General features: G+C 46.9%; 6 protein-coding genes across 7 annotated transcripts; 4 read left to right on the top strand and 2 right to left on the bottom strand.

Annotated features, from left to right (window-relative positions):
* Nucleotides 1–713: 713 nt before the first annotated feature.
* L3040_004990 (uncharacterized protein) lies at nt 714–1,327 on the bottom strand (the record flags this gene model as incomplete). The annotated part of the gene is made up of 4 exons (XM_066156401.1): nt 714–725; nt 772–1,010; nt 1,068–1,170; nt 1,226–1,327. The coding sequence occupies 4 exons, from the start codon at nt 1,325–1,327 to the stop codon at nt 714–716; spliced, it is 456 nt and encodes a 151-aa protein (XP_066011810.1).
* Nucleotides 1,328–3,577: 2,250 nt separating this feature from the next.
* L3040_004989 (uncharacterized protein) lies at nt 3,578–5,027 on the top strand (the record flags this gene model as incomplete). Its single annotated transcript, XM_066156400.1, has 4 exons — nt 3,578–3,763; nt 3,822–3,866; nt 3,929–4,931; nt 4,996–5,027. The coding sequence occupies 4 exons, from the start codon at nt 3,578–3,580 to the stop codon at nt 5,025–5,027; spliced, it is 1,266 nt and encodes a 421-aa protein (XP_066011809.1).
* A 637-nt stretch (nt 5,028–5,664) lies between these two features.
* Nucleotides 5,665–7,363, top strand: L3040_004988 (uncharacterized protein; the record flags this gene model as incomplete). Its single annotated transcript, XM_007297343.2, has 3 exons — nt 5,665–6,362; nt 6,443–6,867; nt 6,993–7,363. 3 exons carry the CDS (start codon nt 5,665–5,667, stop codon nt 7,361–7,363), a joined length of 1,494 nt encoding a protein of 497 aa, XP_007297405.2.
* A 624-nt stretch (nt 7,364–7,987) lies between these two features.
* Nucleotides 7,988–8,495, top strand: L3040_004987 (uncharacterized protein; the record flags this gene model as incomplete). Its single annotated transcript, XM_066156399.1, has 3 exons — nt 7,988–8,122; nt 8,327–8,386; nt 8,445–8,495. The coding sequence occupies 3 exons, from the start codon at nt 7,988–7,990 to the stop codon at nt 8,493–8,495; spliced, it is 246 nt and encodes an 81-aa protein (XP_066011808.1).
* Nucleotides 8,496–10,444: 1,949 nt separating this feature from the next.
* Nucleotides 10,445–12,847, bottom strand: L3040_004986 (uncharacterized protein; the record flags this gene model as incomplete). The annotated part of the gene is made up of 7 exons (XM_066156398.1): nt 10,445–10,501; nt 10,564–10,653; nt 10,710–11,138; nt 11,299–11,925; nt 12,009–12,307; nt 12,374–12,631; nt 12,703–12,847. 7 exons carry the CDS (start codon nt 12,845–12,847, stop codon nt 10,445–10,447), a joined length of 1,905 nt encoding a protein of 634 aa, XP_066011807.1.
* A 3,544-nt stretch (nt 12,848–16,391) lies between these two features.
* Nucleotides 16,392–19,233, top strand: L3040_004985 (uncharacterized protein; the record flags this gene model as incomplete). 2 transcript variants are annotated; one of them, XM_066156395.1, is made up of 14 exons in its annotated part: nt 16,392–16,459; nt 16,558–16,586; nt 16,683–16,766; nt 16,823–16,873; nt 16,926–17,423; nt 17,476–17,573; nt 17,633–17,665; nt 17,744–17,972; nt 18,024–18,121; nt 18,267–18,400; nt 18,500–18,708; nt 18,764–18,870; nt 18,922–19,021; nt 19,094–19,233. In XM_066156395.1, the coding sequence occupies 14 exons, from the start codon at nt 16,392–16,394 to the stop codon at nt 19,231–19,233; spliced, it is 1,878 nt and encodes a 625-aa protein (XP_066011805.1). The 2 variants fall into 2 exon arrangements, with proteins under 2 accessions (XP_066011805.1, XP_066011806.1); XM_066156396.1 differs by lacking the exons at nt 18,267–18,400; nt 18,500–18,708; nt 18,764–18,870; nt 18,922–19,021; nt 19,094–19,233 and adding an exon at nt 18,195–18,200.
* Between the last annotated feature and the right edge of the window lie 32 nt (nt 19,234–19,265).

Genomic DNA, 19,265 nt, shown 5'->3' with positions numbered 1-19,265 from the left:
TCAAAGGAAAATAGTTTATAGTAATAGGTTTTAAAAAAAAGTCGATTAAAAGAAGTCGATTTCAATCGCAGAAACGCAAATCTAGCCCGTTACACTCGCAAGATCTCCTTTTTTTATATTAGTAAGCGCTTACTCAAGTTTTTTATATTACTCGATGGCCTTAGCTCAAATGGATGCACCTAATCAACGTCACGGCCGCAGGTCAGGTGACCGCATTTTTAACAGTTTACGGTCTTAGCCAGGATCCACATTTAGCTCAACATTATATTAGATAGATTAGATAAGACTGGGAGATCTCGGTCGTAGCTGCTGGGTACTTGGCGCTGTTCTATTTTTGCGATTGGATTCTTCCCATTGAATTTTTGGGATTTTGGAAGTAGTCATTGTCTATACGTATGTACCAAGACGGCGAGATATTATTCTGATGCACCGTATGAGATGGCTACTGGAGAATATTCTATTCAGCGGTACGACTACTTAAGGTACGGAGTAAGTGTGTTGGCCTCAGCCCACAGGCTACTTAGGTGCATAGACCACCAGTGGAGGAGGCTATATAGCCTCACGTGAGACTGAGCTCTCCATTCGCTTTGCAAATCAATCCGAATCAGAATTCAAATCAGAATCCGAATCATAACTGGGTTCCTCTCCCTGTTTTCCAGCCTCTCCACTAATACCCCAAGATTCCCAATTGACGGTCTCGTCCGAATAATCTGTCAGCCCTTCCGCTGTGTCAAAGCACCGGCCCCATAAATCCAAATCATCGTTATTTACCACGTTCGTTGGAATAAGCATTTGTATCATATACTCTCTCATGTAGATATATGAAAAGCGTAACGCTTTCTCGGGATTGTTCACCCATGTCCTGATGTAACCCAGGATCAAATATGGAGGGGTCATCCAATAGTTCCTTGGGATCCATACTTTGCCGATTGAGTTGAACTTCTGTGCATCCGCTTTAATAACACAGAACCATTCGTCGTCTGAAGTGTACCAGGTGGCAGCTTCGTTTGCTATTTAAATTTATTAACTTCCGCGAAATAAATAACGACATTTATGAATCAACTCACTCATATAAAAGCCAGGTCCTAATTGAGACTGATCTGGGGATATGTTATCGTAGAATGGATCTCTAGTTGGCTTGTTGTTTTGATTTATGGACATGGCTTCCGCCTATAATTGGCGTGATTAATATAAGCTCATAATATATGAATCAAGTAGAACTTACTCGAGAGACTGTTCGATAGCCGATGACAATCCTTCCTTGAGCTTGATGAAGGAGAAAGATGAAGGCGAGCACGATCGCGCAGATAGACTTCGATGGTGCCATGGTGATTCGTGTAAGAGAGGTAAGAAAAGCTTGCAAAGGAAAAGGATGATGGAATCAAGTCTGAAGCAGGTGCAAGAAGAATTATATATGTATCTACTTTCTTAAACCGTACTCGAAATCTCTACGTGGGCTATAAATAATCTTGCGGCTAATAACAATCAGCGCAGTGACTAATGTGTTTTTTTGTCTCTTTATTCTCAAACTGGCACGGATAGATTTTTGCTGTGTTTTGGCTCGTGCCACCCTTGGGATGCTGCTGCCTTTAATTCATCGGATCACCGACCCGGGATACCCAGCCGACTCGGGATACCCAACCGACCCGGGGTCCCGGGACAGTGAATTTCGCCCTTATTAAGCACTACGTAAGTTGACGTAAATGGCAAGCAGCTTACGTTATCTCAAAGCGAGCTTGGGAATGCTTCTACTTGCGTACGTAGTATAATGCAAATAAGAATATTTCATAGAGTTTTCAGAACATCTTCCCCTCTTCCCCTATATAGGCTCTCCGGTAATACAAAGCTCGCAAGCTCGCTTTGATAAACTCGATATAAAATCAACTACTCATCATGTCGTTGATGTTTTTGCATGAAAACATATACCGTATTATTTTTAATGTTAATCGATTCTTACAATTTTAATTGTGTTTCGTTTGTCCATCATTACGCTATAGTAAAGTAATAAGATAGTACTTTTGATATGCCTTTTCGTATTATAGGTTCCTGCGCTAACTAAGCTTGGCGTGTCTAGATTCTCAACCTCATCAAATTCGTAATCGATACATCTATTACTATTTCAAAGGCAGGTAAGGGTTGTTTAGACTGTCAGCTGCTTGTCCGTTGACAATCTCTTTTAAGGACGGTCTTAAGAGGTTAGCATAGCTAGTAGATCACCCCAAGTCTATATCTAGAAAATTCGAGTAAGGTCTGAAAACAACAATTTAAATTATTCGAATCGTAGCTGAGATGAGATTAATTAGATCGATCAAATCGTCTCATATTAGAGCTCGTGTTTTCGTTAAAAGATTATTACTAATGTAAGACCGTTCTAATCGGCTGACACATCGTTTATAAAAAGTCGGTCTTTTTACCAAAAGACTACCCTAGGACGACCGTCTCAGGGCCGTCTCCGAACCAAAAACCGTCCTCGAGAACTTATATTAGTAAGCCAATAATCATTCGTAGGTGAATAATTTGTTGCGTCTTGTTCCCATTGACCTTGGCACCCCCTCCCCCCCCTTGTCCCATCCATCCATCTTCTTATGTGAAAGATCTGAGTGAGGTTGGATCAAATCTTGCTGAATTGATCGTTTCCAATTTTAAATAATTTACAGCGTTGAAGTTCAAGTCGTAATAGCGATATCGAGATATGTCTTGACACGAATATTTAAGATTACGAAACCAAAACTATATTTGAATAGATTTAAGTGCCGAATCTTAATCAAAACGATACTAGGTATTAGAAAAATGAGTTTTGTATTTTTATCGCATTTCATGTAAGATGATAAATGGACTGTTTTAAACACTTAAAATAAGCCCTTTAATAAGCATAATTTGAAAATCTGGACGCGGACGGCCAAAGGACGACCAGGAAACGGTGCCTTTCAATGGGACGGTCTATTCGGTAAACTATTCCTGAATCAAGTTTAGTACGGAATTCAGACTGCCCAATGAACGTCTTTTGTAAGAAGAGGCTCATTGGACCGCTGAAGGGACCCCATAGCTGCATTTCAAGTATTAATATCGAATATCAGTTACGCTTAGCTAACTACTCATAGTATTGCAATCTCTCTTTCCCATTTAAAAAGCTGGCTGTCTATCAGTCCAATTACATAGATAGTATGATATTCTGACTTACGAAATTCGACAGAAAACGTGCGATAGATATCCATCTCCTTTGCAAAGATGCTTAAGTTGACTACTTCTTTCCACGAAGCGAGCCACGACGGCAAAAGAAAAAACCATCCGTAAACTAATTATTATGAAATATATTAGTCTTGGTATATGGCTAGATGATATGTCTCGCGCGCGGTGAACAGATAGGTATCTGTCTGTTTTGCGAATGCGTTTTCTTTTTTACCGCGGCCATCTCGAAGCGCCAACTGCAACGTATACCCCACTCTCGCGAAAGTATACATCAGCACAGGTGAGAAAGTCACGAGAGCAGTCCGCGAAAGCTGTCAGTAAATTCGAAGGGAAAAAACAAACGGTTCTTACCGATATCGTTACTATTTCCTCACTTGCGATATAGAATATGGCGTACCTCTGGCGTGGCAGCGCGGCCATCATCATTTGCCTAATTACATACTTGTGTGTAGCGGTCGGATCCCAGCATGGTCGGAGGTCGAGGAAAGCGCAGCAAGCACAGGCTATGAAGCAAGCCTACCGGTCTATGCAGAGACGGACTACTGGCTCTGAGGAAAAAGTCGCGAATGGCAACGTATTCTCCACCTGCTCCAATGATCTTACGTCGCCAGGCTGATCATCTATCTATCCAGACGGGGGCTGCAGCCGGCAGAACCGAGACGATGAAAATCAGTCAGGTAGGTATGAGCGATGCGCGCATCCTCGTGGCTTATTGGCTACATCGCTAACTGGGGAAAAGCTCTGGATATACCCCATAAAGTCACTTCGCGGGTGTCAAGTCCCAGCCGCCATGTTGACACGAGAAGGGTTCTACCTCGACCGGCGCTTCATGCTCCTCAAGGACCACGGGCAGAGTCCCCCCAAGCTCGAGAACATGGCCATCGCCAAGTTCGCACGCATGTGTCTCTTCCACACCTCGATCAGAGACGGTACCCTGATCGTTACCTACCGGCCTCCGGGCTCGTCGATATCTGGCAGCTGCGAAGCCGATAGCATCGAGATCCCGCTGGATCCAGAATCCTATGAGGGTTTGAGAAAGATCCCCGTTGTCATGCACGGGAGTCCGACGACGGGGTACGATATGGGTGAGAGGTACGGGGAATGGCTCTCAAGACGTTTCGGGTTTAAGGTGATTCTAGCTTTCTGGGGGGGAAATCCTCGTCCTGTCCTCGGCAACCTCCCTGTAGGCAAGTCTCCGAATCTAGGACCGACGCCAAAACACGTCGTCACAAAAATGTTGAGTGCAGTTCCATTCATAGGAGCGATGCTCCGTCAAGATGACGATGATGACGATGATGGAATTGCTTTCAACGATTGCGCCCCGTTTCTTGTCATTAGCGATACTTCAGTCGCGGACGTCACCACTCGCTTGCCGGCAGACGTAGAGATGGACCTCACGAAGTTCCGCGCCAATATTGTCGTCGCGGGCTCTCCTGAACCGTACGCTGAGGACTACTGGGCTGAGCTTGCGGTTGGAGACGATGGCTCCCACATCATCCTGACGGCCAACTGCGCGAGATGCAAGAGTCTAAACGTGGATTATCACACCGGGGAGAGCGGAACCGGGAGAGATGGTGAGGTCTTGAAGCTGTTGCAGAGTGACAGGCGAGTCGATCCAGGAATGAAGTACAGTCCCATCTTTGGCCGTTATGGCTTTGTCGGTAAGGGAGACGTGGGAAATGTGTTGAAGGTGGGTGATGGGGTCGTGGTTACAAGGAGGAATGAGGAGAGGACGAAGTTCTGTAAGTTATTAAATAATATCTGCGCCGGCTTGCTTTGCACAATATGCTGATCGATCCTGGATAGACTGGCCGGGGATCTCTACGCCTTGGGAATGACTAGAGAAAGATTCTCTGTGGTGATTTCTGATGTGTTTCTGCCCTTACCTCTTGATCTGGAGTTTTTCGCTTGATACAAATTGCAGCAGCTGCTTTACATCTCAGCCGTCCGTCCTTGAACCTCCGCGTCTACAACCCTGATATCTATTCATATCTAAGGGATGGGATGATATCGCCAGCTGCAAGGGTTAGGTTTGGTAGGTAGATATTCTGGGCTAGATGAAAGTTGGGTTATATTTAGTGGGATCCTTGGATCGTGAGAAGGAAAGAAAAGTGGAGATGAAAGATGGAAATATGGCAGATAGTTGAATTCTTTGGCGTTGTTGCTGTTTCCCAGGTTCTTCTAGTGCCAACGCGCCAACGCGCCAACGTAAACAAGCTTGATTGGCACTTCCCATGACAGCGGCTCGGTATCACTGCCACCTGTCCCGTCCGAAACCTGGCCAATGGGGGCCGGGCATCGAGGTGCACACACCAGGTCAGCCAAGGAGCTTGGTCTGGTACTGCCAGGATGATGAAGCACGGCCGAGACATCCATAAATAATAACTCTTCTGCCCACTCATCAGCGCAACCAGACTCTTTCAACCAACAACCACAACATCACGAAAAAGAATCCCCAACTCATCAATCATCATCATGGCGAGCGTCTTCCGCCGGGCAAAGAAAGATCCCTCCCTCGAGGCAGGAAATTCCGAGCAGCTGCGGAGCCCGCCCTGGGACTATCCCACCACCAGTAACAGCAACAGCAATTCCAACTCCGCCGCCCAAGAAAAGACCGCCGACAGTCTCACGAACCGCAATGGTGAGCGGGTCAACCACAATGGCCACAAAGTCACGCCTGGAATCGAACCCGAAGGGGAGAGCGGTCGCCGTGGCTTTCATCCAGTGCATTTCGTCAAGATCTGCTGGTCATCTACAAGTTACGCCTCCCGCGCCGTCAACGTGCTCTGGCCCGTGGTGCCCGTGGCCATCGCGGTGCGATATTCTCACAAGGATCTTCATACGGCCATCTTCGTCCTGAACTATATTGCCATGGTGCCAGCCGCGAACTTGATCGGCTTTGCAGGACAGGAACTGGCGAGAAAGCTGCCCAAGGTGTTTGGCGTGCTGTTGGAGACGACGCTGGGATCCATCACCGAGATAATCCTCTTTATGGTGCTGCTGACGAGATCAACGCCCCTGTACGACGTGATCAGGTCTGCGATCTTAGGATCCATTCTGGCGACGTTGCTTCTCTGTCTGGGGATGTGCTTCTTTGTGGGGGGCTTGAAGCGAGAAGAGCAGAGTTTCCACTCGGCAGTTGGTGAAGTTGGTAGTGGCCTGCTCTTGACTGCGTACGTGTTGGAACCTATCTTCCCATTCTCCACTTGCAGTGGTCTCCTTGGGAGCTGGAACGATGCTAACAAACTCGCAGCGGGCTTGGCCTCAGCGTGCCGGTCGTTTTCTACGCTGCCTTGGCCAACAGCGACCTCATCACAAGCGCCCAACAACTCGATGACAAAGTTGTAAACATCTCCCGCATTGCTGCCATATTCCTGATCGTGGCATACGCATTCTACGTCTGGTTCCAGATGCATACCCATCATGGGCTGTATGACGACTTGTTCGAACAGGACGAGCAGAACGACGCAGACCGCCACAAGGATCTCCGCAAGCCCAAGCTCACTTTTACGGAATGCGTGATTGCGCTCGCAGTCTCCATTGCACTAGTAACGATTATTGCTATCGGTCTCGTCGAGCAAATCGAGCCGATCATCCAGAACGGAGGCGTTTCGGACTCATTCATGGGCCTGATCCTCGTTCCGATCGTCGAAAAAGCCGCAGAGCATCTCACTGCTAGTACGTACCACCTTTGAGCACCCTCTTCTGCTAATGGTGTTCACCTCCCTCCGTCCCCCAGTCCCGGAGACGGATACTCCCGAACTTCTCTCTCCGCGGACACCGTGCTAACCACCCCAAAACAGTGGACGAAGCCTGGGACAACCAGATGAACTTCGCCCTCAGCCACGTCCTCGGCGCCACCATCCAGACGGCGCTCTTTAACGCCCCCCTCGTCATCATCGTCGCCTGGGGCCTCGACAAGCCCATGGATCTCAACTTTCACCTCTTCGACATAGTCATGCTCATCCTGGCCATCCTCGTCGTCGGCAACTTCCTCCGGGACGGAAAGTCGAATTACCTCGAGGGCGTGCTGTGCGTGATCGTGTACATGATAATTGCTGCGGCCGCCTACTACTACCCGAACCCGCTGGAGGCTGAGGACGCCGAGTCGGCGACGGGAGAGGCGGCGGTGGCGGTGGTGAAGAGGATGCTGAAGGGCGGCGTTGGGGCATGAAGATGCCAGATGCGTGGTTAGGGGACTTAAAATGTGAGCGACGGCGTTGATTGCGAGCGACGCCGTTGAGTTGGAGAGAGATCAATTGACGTTGAGCTTCCATTCGGGTCAGTAGTTCTTTTACTATAGTGAAAAGGATGCCTTCAATGCCTCGTTGATACCCCTTGCCACGTGTGTAACCAACGTCACACGCCTTGGTTATTATATTCAGAGTCAATACTTGCAGTTTAGGCAAGTATTGAGTCTCTTTTGGAACTATCTCTTTGCACCTACCACCTACCTACCTAGTAAGTCCACCCACCACCTTTCTCTACACAGGAATAATCGATCCGACTTTTAACACCGACAAAAAAAAAGAAAAAGAAAAAGGTGGACCAGACTCAAGCTCGTGAGAAGCTCGCACGCACAAAGTGCTGGCTGGTAATTTTTATATTTACTAGATGCCCGTGCTTAACTAATAGTCAGTGCGCTGACTTTGTGACCTGCGGGCTCTCGGTCACAGTCAGGACAAGCAAGTGTCCCAGGTCAAGCAAGTGTCCCACTTCAAATTGCCATTCCATAGTAAATCGCATACAATTCCACCACACTTGCGACAGCCATTTTTCCCTCAACATTTCTCTAACCATGCCTCCGCAAACTTCAGAAGCTCTTGTAGCTCTCAATTATTACGGCCGCTATGCTACTAAAAAAGAATACGACCGCGCCTTTCAAGAAGCGCGCGATTGGGCCTTAGAAGATATGGAAACCGATGATGAAGGAGTAAAACGACCGAAAAGCGAATGTGCTGCCACGTCAGCACGTATATTCGGAGTCAAAGAACCTGCCTTACGAAAAGCTGTATACCGAGCTAAAAAGAAAAAGCGCAATCCTATCACAGGTCAATTCAATCGATAAGGAGGAAATAATCAGATTTTGTTGCAAGAGCAAGAAGAAGCGATCCGACAATATTGCTACGAGCAATAGGAGCTTGGTTTGGGAGCAACTCTTCTAATAGTACGCGCTGGAATCAATCACTTGAGAGCAGTAAGTGTTATTATTTTATTTTATTTATAATTATCAAATCGCTTTTAACGTCGTATAGAAACAACAGCCTTCTCTTTCTCCTGTATCACAATCTTGGTTCAAAGATTAGCTCCGCCGAAACCCCGATCTTCATACAATCAAGACCAAACTAATCGAGCGCGTTAGACTCGAATCGCATACCGAGGAGGAGATAAAGAAATAGTTCGAAGAATTGCAAAAGGATATGGTTCTCTACAATATCAACATTCCGAAAAAGCTTTTGAATATGGACGAGTCGGGAGCGCGTGTTGGATGTCCGCCGAGAGAGACTGTGATCGTTCCAAAAGAAGTCAAAGAAATGTATACAGGCTCTCCAAACAATCGCAAATCGATTACAATCATTAAAACTATTCGAGCAGACGGCAAAAAGACTCTTCCGCCATATATCATTACACCGAGCAAGAAGATTATAGAGAATTGGATTACGGATGAGCTTACAAGTGACGAAACGATTGATTGCTCTCCTACAAGATATATCAATCACCAGATTATCTTAAACTACGCCGATCACTTTATCAAATGGACACACGCTAGGCCAAATAAACCATGGAAAATGCTGCTTTTAGATAGCCATGAGTCTCATCGATTAGATGAATTTGTATTGAAGCTTAAAGAAGCGCATATTCATTGCTTTTGGTTTCCTAGTCACCTTACACACGCGCTTCAACCTCTTGACGTTAAAGTATTTCGTCTTTGGAAGCATTATCACGCTCTTGCTGTCCAAAATGCTATTCGAAGTTTGGACTTCGAATATACTATCACTTCGTTCTTCCGCGATCTTACGAACATCCGCCAACAAGCTATGCAACACTATACGATTGTAAACGCTTTCAAAACCTCGGGAATGTAGCCTTGCAATGTCAACGCTGGTCTTAAAAAGATTCGCTCTTATAATAAAGGAAAGAGATCAATACTCAACGAAGAAAACGATGAAGATAATCTCGAGCTTCCCGCGCTTCGTCCTTCTCGACCTGAAGATTTATAGACTACAACTGCAAAGATCAATTTATTACGCACTCAAGATCCGACACAGTTTTCCGATGATACGAAAGAACTCTTCAAAATTACGATGAAGCAAGCTTCTATCGAGCTTCAAAAAGCACATCTTACTTCGATGGAACATATCAATCTTCAGGAAAAGATTAAAGAAGATAAGAAACGCAAGAGAACATCGCGAAGGAGTATTTATAAAAGAGGTTCTTCTGCTGCAACTAGCGATTTGAAAGAACGAATTCAAATTCGTACGGAAGCAGAAAGGGTAGCGGCGTTACGAAAAGCTGAGAAAACACTTCAAGCAGCTATCAACAAGCACAATAAGCTCTTGAAAGAGCAAGGTATAGCTGCTCGAAGAGCTAACAGAGCTAAAAGAGACCGAGTTCAGCTTGCAATTGCAAGAAATAGCTTGCCTGCACCCGAAGATTTAATCCTAGATCGAGAGCCTGATAAAGCACCTACTACGATCGAAGACGCTCGCTCAACGCGCGAAGGTCACCCTGAACTATTCCATATAGTTCTTCAATTGGAAGCTGAATTAAAAGGAGAAACGAAGAGCCATATCGATTTTCCTAAGCCTGATCTTTTAATTAAGACTAATAATTCACGAGTAAAACAGCTAAATCACGACGAATTCCGCGAATCGAGTCCAATTGAAGGTATTCTACAAGAAAGTTCGGATGTAGAATCAAATGCTAAGTCAATTGATTCTATTCAAAAAAATGCCGACTTTTCTCATGTAATATAATTATCAAAATTCGTTGCGTTGTGCATTTTTTTTGTATATAGAATGCTAGTATTTTCGATGTTCTGACCATTTGAAGTGGGACACTTGCTTGACCTGGGACACTTGCTTGTCCTGACTGTGACCGAGAGCCCGCAGGTCACAAAGTCAGCGCACTGACTATTAACTCTCCCTCTTCCTTTTCGGCAGCTCCGTTCTTAGAAAATTAAGCGAGAATTTGATTTGATCTGAAGGATTGACTGACTAACTTACGGCCCCGTTCCGGTTCGGCCACTCGTCTATTACATAGTAATGGTCGTTATTTTTTGATTAATGGAAATAGGGAGGGGGGGAAGTAGCTGAAGGTAGGTTAGTACCTTCTGTCATGAGTTATAAAGGCCATGTTGACTTAATGACTGACCCGTTTCTTTCCCCCCTTTTTTTTTCGTTCCTTTTTCAGACGTGCAAATCTCGCGCGGGCCGTGACGCCGCCGCCGCCGCTCCCGCGGGCCTGCTATGCACGTGTCCGTGTCCGTGGCTCCTCTGCCAGGCCCTCGCCTTCCTCACGGGCCCCGCCCAGCGCTCATCCTCAAAGACGGTGGCGACCTCCTCCAGCGCCATGCCCTTCGTCTCGGGCACGGCGGCGGCGACGAACAGCCAGCAGGCGAGGCCGAGCGCGCCGTAGATGACGTAGGTGCGCGTGCCGCCGAGGGAGCGGAAGGTGGTGAGGAAGGTGGCCGAGACGAGGATGTTGGCGGTCCAGTTGCTCATGGTGAGCAGCATGGCGCCGAAGGGGCGGACATCGGCGGGGAAGAACTCGGTGGAGGCCCAGGGGGCGTTGCCGAGTGCGGAGGCGTAGGAGGCGACGAAGAGGAGGGCGGAGGTGAGGATTAGGGTGGTGGCGAGGGGGCTGCTGGTGAAGGGGGGGGAGGGGAAGGGGGGGGAGGGGGAGGGGATGGAGTGCCAGGCGATGGCTGAGAGGATGCTTGCGATGATCTGGTCATGGTGTTAGCGGATGATGGTATTGGTATTGGTTTGGAGTCGGGGTTGGTTGGTTTTGGTTTGGTGTGGAAGAGGACTTGAAAAAGGGGCGGAAAAGGGGCGGAAAAGGGAGGAAAAGGGAGAAAAGGGGGAGAGAAGAAAAAAAAAAGCTCACCATCCCGGGTATGGAACACAGCATCATCCTCCGCTTTCCGATCCGGTCAACCATGGGGATATAGATGGCCGTGAACACGACATTGCACGCAATGATCGGAAGCGACAACGTCTCTGGGTTCTTGACCCCAGCATGCGCCAGCAGGGTCGGCGCGTAGCACATCAGCGAGTTGAAGCCCGTCACCTGCGAGAACAGCATGAGGAGACACGCGACGAGCAGCTTCCGCCGCTCCTGCCGGGTGGCCGTCAACCTTTTCAACTTGTCCCGCAGCGTACCGCAGGCCCTCTCGCGCTTCTCCCTGACCAGCGTCTCGATTTCCGCGCGGGCTTGCGCGCGGCTGGCTCGGGGGTTGAGCCTCTCCCATATCTTCGTCGCGCGTTCTGCAGCATCGGGCCCGTCTTCGCGAGTGACGATCTCGTGGGGCGACTGCGGGACCAGCGGCAGTAACACGGCGAGGAGAACGTTGAACGTGGCGCCGATGGCGACGATCGCTCTCCACCCGTTGTCGACCGCGCGGAGACCGGTCCCGATCCCGTAGGCTATCAACTGAGACGTGGTGACAACCATGGTCCAGAGCCCCAGCATGGCACCGCGCTTATCCGCCGGTGCTAGCTCGGCGATGTACATCTACCCAGGTCGTGAGAAAGCATGTCTTTTTTCTGCGTTTGGGGACGGGGGGTCTGGGTAGAGTAGGGGGCCATGAAACATACGGGGATGACAGTCGATACGACACCTGTACTCAGTCCGGCGATGAACTTCCCCGCGAGGCTCTGGCCGATCGAGTTGGAAGTGCACTGGATGATGATCCCGATGGTGGAGAAGCCGATTCCGACGTAGATTGCGCGGCGCTTGCCCAGCCTGTGTGCGGCAGCGGCGCCCGTGAGGCAGCCGCACAGGGCTCCCACGAAGTCCAGCGTGGCATAGACCTGTTTGTGCTCCGGCGAGACCTCCGTCCCCAGATCGTTGCCGACGTTGTTGAAGACCGCTGCGGTTGTACCGGTGTCGTATCCTGAAGATGGTTTTAGCTAGCTAGCGCCAGGTCATGGTGATATGCTGCTATATCTATCTGGCTTACCGAAAAGCGTGCCTCCAATGCTCAGTATGAGGGCGCGAAGCCAGGCGTAGATATCTTTTTGGGGTTTGGGAGGAACGCGGTCAAGAGCGGTAACGAGAGGTGGGAGAGGTGGGGGAGGTGGGGGAGGGGGAGAGGGGGAAAGAACGGTCTTTTTGCATAGCAGAGAGCTAATGGTAGCTTCACTGGAGGCGGCGGATTTGACCAATGTCTCGTCGGTACCTGACGATACCGAGTTCGATTGGGTCCTGATGCCAAAGCCTGGACATTCCGTCGATGAGTTAGCCATACAGGTCGCGAAGTGTGATGTGGAGAGGAGAAGGGGGTGGAACCGAAAAATCCCTTCTGTGTATCCGATTCCTCTGCAGGCTTTGGAGGTACACCTCTCATCGGAATTGCTTCAGAAGCCGCTTTATTGACGCGCATCGTATCTGATTTCCTTTCTTCTGCCGTTGCCGTTTCGGGTCGCTTGGTCATGGTTCTTGGAGGGGATGCAAGTAAGATCTTTGTACTTCCCCTGGCCTCTGGTGATCAGGCTTATATATATATATGGATTTGGCGGTGGCTTCCCATCATGGGTGATGAAGAAGTATTAAATGAACGAGTCTGATACTTCGGAAAGCTATAGTATGTTAGTGTGGAATGAAGTGAGGGGGTCACCTCGACAGCCAGATACACACACCGATGTTGATCATTAAGCGAGGGCTCTAAGACTGGTATAGGGGCCTAGACTATAGAAAAAAACAGCCTTCATCACACTAGATCACGAGATCGTGCGCCTGGCCGACCTCTAGTCCATAGAAAAGGATGTAGGTATGAGAAGTGGTTGACCGAGGGAGAGGAGAGGAGCGAAGCCGAGCTAATGACACCAGGCGCTAATCTGGATCTGGATCGCGCCTTTCAAAACATCCATCAAGGTGAAGGGAAAGCCGACGTCCTCAACTACAAGTAAGCGACGCACCCGCCTCGACTTGTACAAGTCGTCAGAGCGAAAAAAAATTATTTTTTTGAGAGCGTCATAGAGTTTTCTTCCCATTTAGCATTTTGAATTGGTGGGCTCAAAGCATTAACATCGAACATCGAACATCGGGCACCAGATAGAGAGATGCCTCGATCAAGAATCTCTTGGTTACGGAAGAGATGTATGATCGAGCCCTGGTATGGAATCTTTCCGCCTCGCAATTCTAAGAATACTCGAGGTCATGCCTTTTTTACGACACTTACCTATTCGTTATGGCCTGTCTATCAAGCGATACTCATACGAACGAAGCTATTTGACATGCAGACAAGCTGAGAATATATAGTCGTCGGTTTCGCCTCCCCCTACTTGCCCTACGTACATCACCACCAAACCCCTAGTAGTAGTTGGATTATCTGGATTGTCGTAAATGATGATTTGTCGCTGACGTACTCATCCTTTTCTTGGTTTTTTTAACATTAAAGAAAACATACTTCGTTATTATTCCGAGTAATCGTCGGTTACCTTGAATTTAATTCGAAAGAATTGACCGACTTGCTGTAGCAAGTCGGCACCACCAAGGTGGGACACCCAGCAAGGCGGGACAGTAAAATTTGCTCCTTTTTAATAAATAAAAAATCAACCAACTATTATATAATAATTATCTTTGTATAAAAAGATGCGCCGTATTGAGTTTGATATTGATTAATTAAGTGAATTTTAATTACAAGTTTTTATTTCTTTATTGTGTTGAGTTAAAGTAATAAAAATAGTACTTTTGGTGTATGCTTTTCGATTTTAGTATTGCGTATATATCAGAATTGCCGCGTATACATTAGAATAAGCGAGGAACACGAAAATCGGACTTTCATTTAAATCTATCAAAAAAATACGTGCATCACTACCAAATTTGATTTAATAATTAATACATTTAGTGATATAATATATTAAATCATTTGTTCTAGATCTATGTGACGTTTTTTTAAATTAAGGTTATAGTTATTAAGATATTTGCAATAAACAAGTAAATTTGAATTATTTGGGATAGTTTTTGACCATTTTTTCATTACATTTTAATGTATTAGATTACTACAAATAAATGGATTTTTTATAATTCTAGTTCACATTTGTAAAGCATAATTTTCTAAGCATATAAAGATTTTTTTTTAAATTTTTTATAATAATAGTTTTTGTTTAATAAGTGGTATACCGTTACTGTCCCGCCTTGGTGGTGCCGACCTGGCTGCGCCAGGTCGGGATTTTTTACAAATTAAATTCAAGGTAACCGACGATTATAACGAATAGAAAATCAACCAACATTATATCGTAATTATTTCTGTATAGAAGGATGCACCGTATCAATTTTGATATTTATCAATTAATTGAATTTGAGTTATAAGTTGTTATTCTTCTATTATGTTGGTTAAAGTAGTAAAAATGATACTTTTGAAATGTACTTTTCGACCTTACTTGTGCGTATATGTTAGAATTGCTGTGTAAATACTAGAATAAGCGAAGAACACGAAAATCGGACTTTTATTTAAACCTATCAAAACAATACGTGCATCACCATCAACTTTTATTTAATAATTGACACCTTCAATAATATAATAGATTAGATTATTTATTTTCGATCTCCAGGACGTTTTATTAAATTAAGGTTGTGGTTATTAAGATATTCGAAGCAAATGAGTAAAGTTGAATCATTTGGGACAGTTTCTAATTATATCTTTACTGCATTTTAATGTATTAGATCACCACAAATGAATGCGGTTTTATATTCTTAATTTTTGTTTGTAAAGCAAAGTTTTCTAAGCACATGAAGATTTTTTTTCCCTTATTTATATTAATAGTTGTTGCTTAATAAGTGGTATGCCGTTACTGTCCCGCCTTGGTGGTGCACCAGGTCGGGATTTTTTACAAATTAAATTCAAGGTAACCGACGATTATTCTAGATAAGAATGCAAGTACTGTTAATAATATTCTAAAGCCAAAAAGTACTTTCGAATGGCGAGATAACGTAAGCAACAAATAATTTATGTACGACAGTTCAGATGTTCCGACTATTACTAATACTAAGGGTTTGGTAATGATATAGGGCAAGTAGGGGGAGGCAATTGTGTAGCCTACGGTGAACGACCAATGGAGTCAGTCTTTTCAAATTTTGGATTATCGGTCGTCAGGTTAGCAGGAAAATTGATAAAGTGTCTCTAGCTTGAAAATAGTCTGTTGGTGATGTGATTAGAGTCATCAAAGTAGGTACCGGTGCAGCACCAGAACAGGTCTGAGAGGAAGCTATACGGAGTACCGGTGTACAAATATGTGCGGCCAAGGATCGCTTAGCCCTACGGAGTAAAGGAGCTTGAGCCTGAGGCGTGACCGGCCAAAAGAGTCGAGTCGTCACAAAAGGGGGTAAGGACGGACCCTGAAGATAGATTGATCAATTGGCCAATAAGCCGCACGATATTGCGCTTTATGGGATCCACAGCCTCCGCAGGACAGGGTCTTCCCGCTCGGACTTGAAGGCCGATTGCGAGATTTTCTAAGTCGACACTAATAAGTACCGTAGTTGATTGACACAGTAGCAAATCCTATCTTGTTTGTAGCCTCATACTGTATCGTAAACATTAACCTCACCCTCGCCTATATTCGCTAATTTGAAGCTATTCCTAGACTTCCCTCTTCGCCGCCCAATATGGTTTTTTCGCTATCATTTCGAGAGCAGTCCGAATACATCCCCCTCTGTATCAAATTTCTCTTCTGAAGACGCGCAACATGTTTTCCCAGATCTGACCACGCGGTTTGCGAGAGAGCTATGATAGTAGTATATCTTTTTCTTCATTCTTGAATGTCTACAACATCGCGACTTCACTGTAATTCTGCTACCAAATTATACTACTCGTTAGCAAAGCTTAAACAGTCGGGCCGGCGTTAAACCTAATCCCGCACGGCATTCGCCTCAACCAGCTCGCTTGCACTTGCTTGCTTTTGCTTTCTGCAGCACCGACTTCATAGACATCCTTTTCATTTCTTTCGCCCAAAACCACCATTTTCGCCCAGCAGATGCTGCTTTCCTGGGACTCCAGGGCACACATGATGTCCAAGGATTTCAGGGATAACATTTCGGGATGGTGAGTGTGGCGCCCGCACAGTCTGTGCCACAGTCCTGCGCAGCTCTATCCGTATGGCATTGGATTCGAACTCTGCTGACCAACCTCTTCTCATCCAGCCAGGAGTGCAGGAGAAGGCATCTGCGTTGTAACGCCCCCTAAGTCCGCTCGGCTTAAACAAACCGAGAGAACTCTGCCATCGGGGGGGTGTTGGAACATGCAACCAATGGCTGATGTGTCTCAGGTGACAAAGTTACACCCGTCTGCGGTCGATGTGTTCCCCTGGGCGTCGAATGTCTGTGGGGCCGGCCATATCGAAACTACAGGCGTACGTGAGCCCTCCCTTCTTCTCGTCGGTCGCTCTAACTAACCTCCCCCAAACAGATAAGTACCCTGCTGACCAAACCTGGGTCAAAGTGCCCCGGATCATTGACGGTAGGTTCTTCAGTCTACTTTGTTTGCATATCTTCGTTGACCGCTGTAATAGCAATGTGGATAATGGAGCAAGACGTTGGAACTACAGGTTCTGACGACTCTGCCTCGGAAGACGAGGGCAAGAGCCACTTTACGCCGCGGTCTGAAGAAAGTCGAAATATGTTTTCGCCAATCACTCCCACTGGAGGCAATGTCTGCCCGCCCGAATATTCTTATTCGCCACTTAGTACGTACCAAAGTTCTCTCGTTGGAGCCTTTGGAGCCCCTCAAGGCCCTGTAGGGCGTACCCCGATGCAAAGTCCTCTTTCTGGAGCCTTTGGAGCCCCTCAAGGCCCTGTAGGGCGTACCCCGATGCAAAGTCCTCTTTCTGGAGCCTTTGGAGCCCCTCGAGGTCCCGTAGCACCTATCCCGAACGTGTCATATGTCGTCCGTAATGTCTTCCTCCCACCTGAGTCGCCGGCGAGAGAGATGTCGAAAGGTCAGCCACTCTTGCAGAATAACTTCGATCTTATCCTCCCACCTGACTCATCGGCGAGAGAGATGTCGAAAGGTCAGCCACTCTTGCAGAAAATCTTCGATGTCCCAACACTAACAATATCAAGCCCCGGTGTCGGTTTACTCGAATGATGTAGTTTGGCCACTCAGAGACCCAGAAGAAGCTTACCTGTTCGAGCATTATGTCCAGGAGCTTGCAAGATGGGTGAGTAACGTGCGAACTCTGAGAAGAAAACCGCTTAAGATGCTGACTCGCCATTCTAGCTGGATCTTTGTGACCCAAATCATCATTTCCAGGTACGTCATCATGCACTTTTACTTCCTGGACTTCACGTCTGGTATCCCTTTGACAATGAAATCTGATATTTATTATAGATTGAAGTCCCTCGGCGTGCTCCCAACTGCTCACTTCTACTCAACGCTATTTTTGCGTTGTCTGCACGACACTTGAGTCTTACCCGCAAATATGACAAGGGAGCGTCGAATCGCTATCATGCTCAGTGCATCAAACTTATGATTCCCATGCTGGGCCTCGCGGAAACCAACTCGGATGAGACCCTCTTTGCATCTATGATCGTGCTGCGGGTTTTGGAAGAGATTGAACGTAAGTCCTAACGATCGGTTTTCCGCAGCTTAATAGCTGAAGACGGAATAGTGCTCGTGGGTGAGCCTCAGACATTGAGCCACCTCTCCGGTATCCAGAGTTTCATCAAACTCCATGGCGTGTCCATTATGAAGGGTGGCTTGAGCGAGGTTAGCCGATCTTCTTTTTTCCTCTTCTCCTCCTCATTTTATTCGATGCAGGAGGAATAACATCGTGTCTTAGGAATAGAGACTCCTCCGGAAACTCGTGGCTTTCTGAAGGTTAAAATTATCTTAGTACTGACAAGTCGAATAGGCAGCTTTCTGGGTCGGTTTACGGCAAGAGATATACGTTGCAACAATAGCTGAAAGGCCTATCACCATCGACATGAACGCCTGTCTGGTAGATCGCTCTTACGGACCTACGTCTGACTTTGGCTGGGCAAATAGGTATGTAATTGAGGAGTCCTCTAATTTCTATTCCAGATTGTTGAAACTGCTTCCAGTATATGATCTTTAGGATACTACTGACTCCTCCGTGTCGTACAGAGCTGTCGTCCATCTTGCAGATGTTTTGAACTGTTGCTTCGACGACAGTGGTGTATGTGCGGTCACGTGGACTAGGCTGAGGGAATACAGCGAGCGATGGGCAGAATTGAAGCCATCTTCTTTCACTCCTTACTTCTACAAAGAGGCAGACCGACACAAGCCGGAACCGGATGTGTTTCCCGACATACGGCACACTCACCCATGCCATAGTTCGTGTGCTTTATCCGGCCTTCTCCAAGTTCCACCCGCTGACTATAACTACAGTAATTGGCATTCAGCATCACAAACTCGCTCAGATCCTACTTTTGACGCACGACCCTCGATTACCTCGAATAGGAGGGAGCCGCAGCACTGCGGAGCTTACTGTCAAGGTATGCCCGGTCACATACAGGCCTTGACTATCGATATTGATCTTCTCTCAGTTTGAAACGATGAAGATTTTGAGAGAGCTCTGCGGAATCGGACTGTCGAATCGTGGTGTTGCGCCGGGGCTATTCACCGCATGCATGGGCATCAACATGTGTTAGTAGTGCAGCTCCCTGATGAAACTTTCGACGTGAACAGCCCGCTGACACTCACTTGACGTAATTGTAGGCGGCGATCTCTTCGACGATACCCTCGAACAGGACGCCATCATACGAGTCCTCGTTGAAACGGAAAAGGTGCACGCGAGGCCCACCAAGGCCATCCAGGAGCAAATGCATAAAGCCTGGGGGAGGCTTGAGAAATCTTAGAGAGACAGCTGCTTGCATCGCACTTGAGGGGG

Source organism: Drepanopeziza brunnea (genome assembly GCF_022702325.1).
Source record: "Drepanopeziza brunnea f. sp. 'multigermtubi' strain 214-2 chromosome Unknown ctg7, whole genome shotgun sequence".
Taxonomy (NCBI): Eukaryota; Fungi; Ascomycota; class Leotiomycetes; order Helotiales; family Drepanopezizaceae; genus Drepanopeziza; species Drepanopeziza brunnea.
Note: the sequence above shows the minus strand (reverse complement) of the source record. Positions and strands in the feature narration are given on the sequence as shown.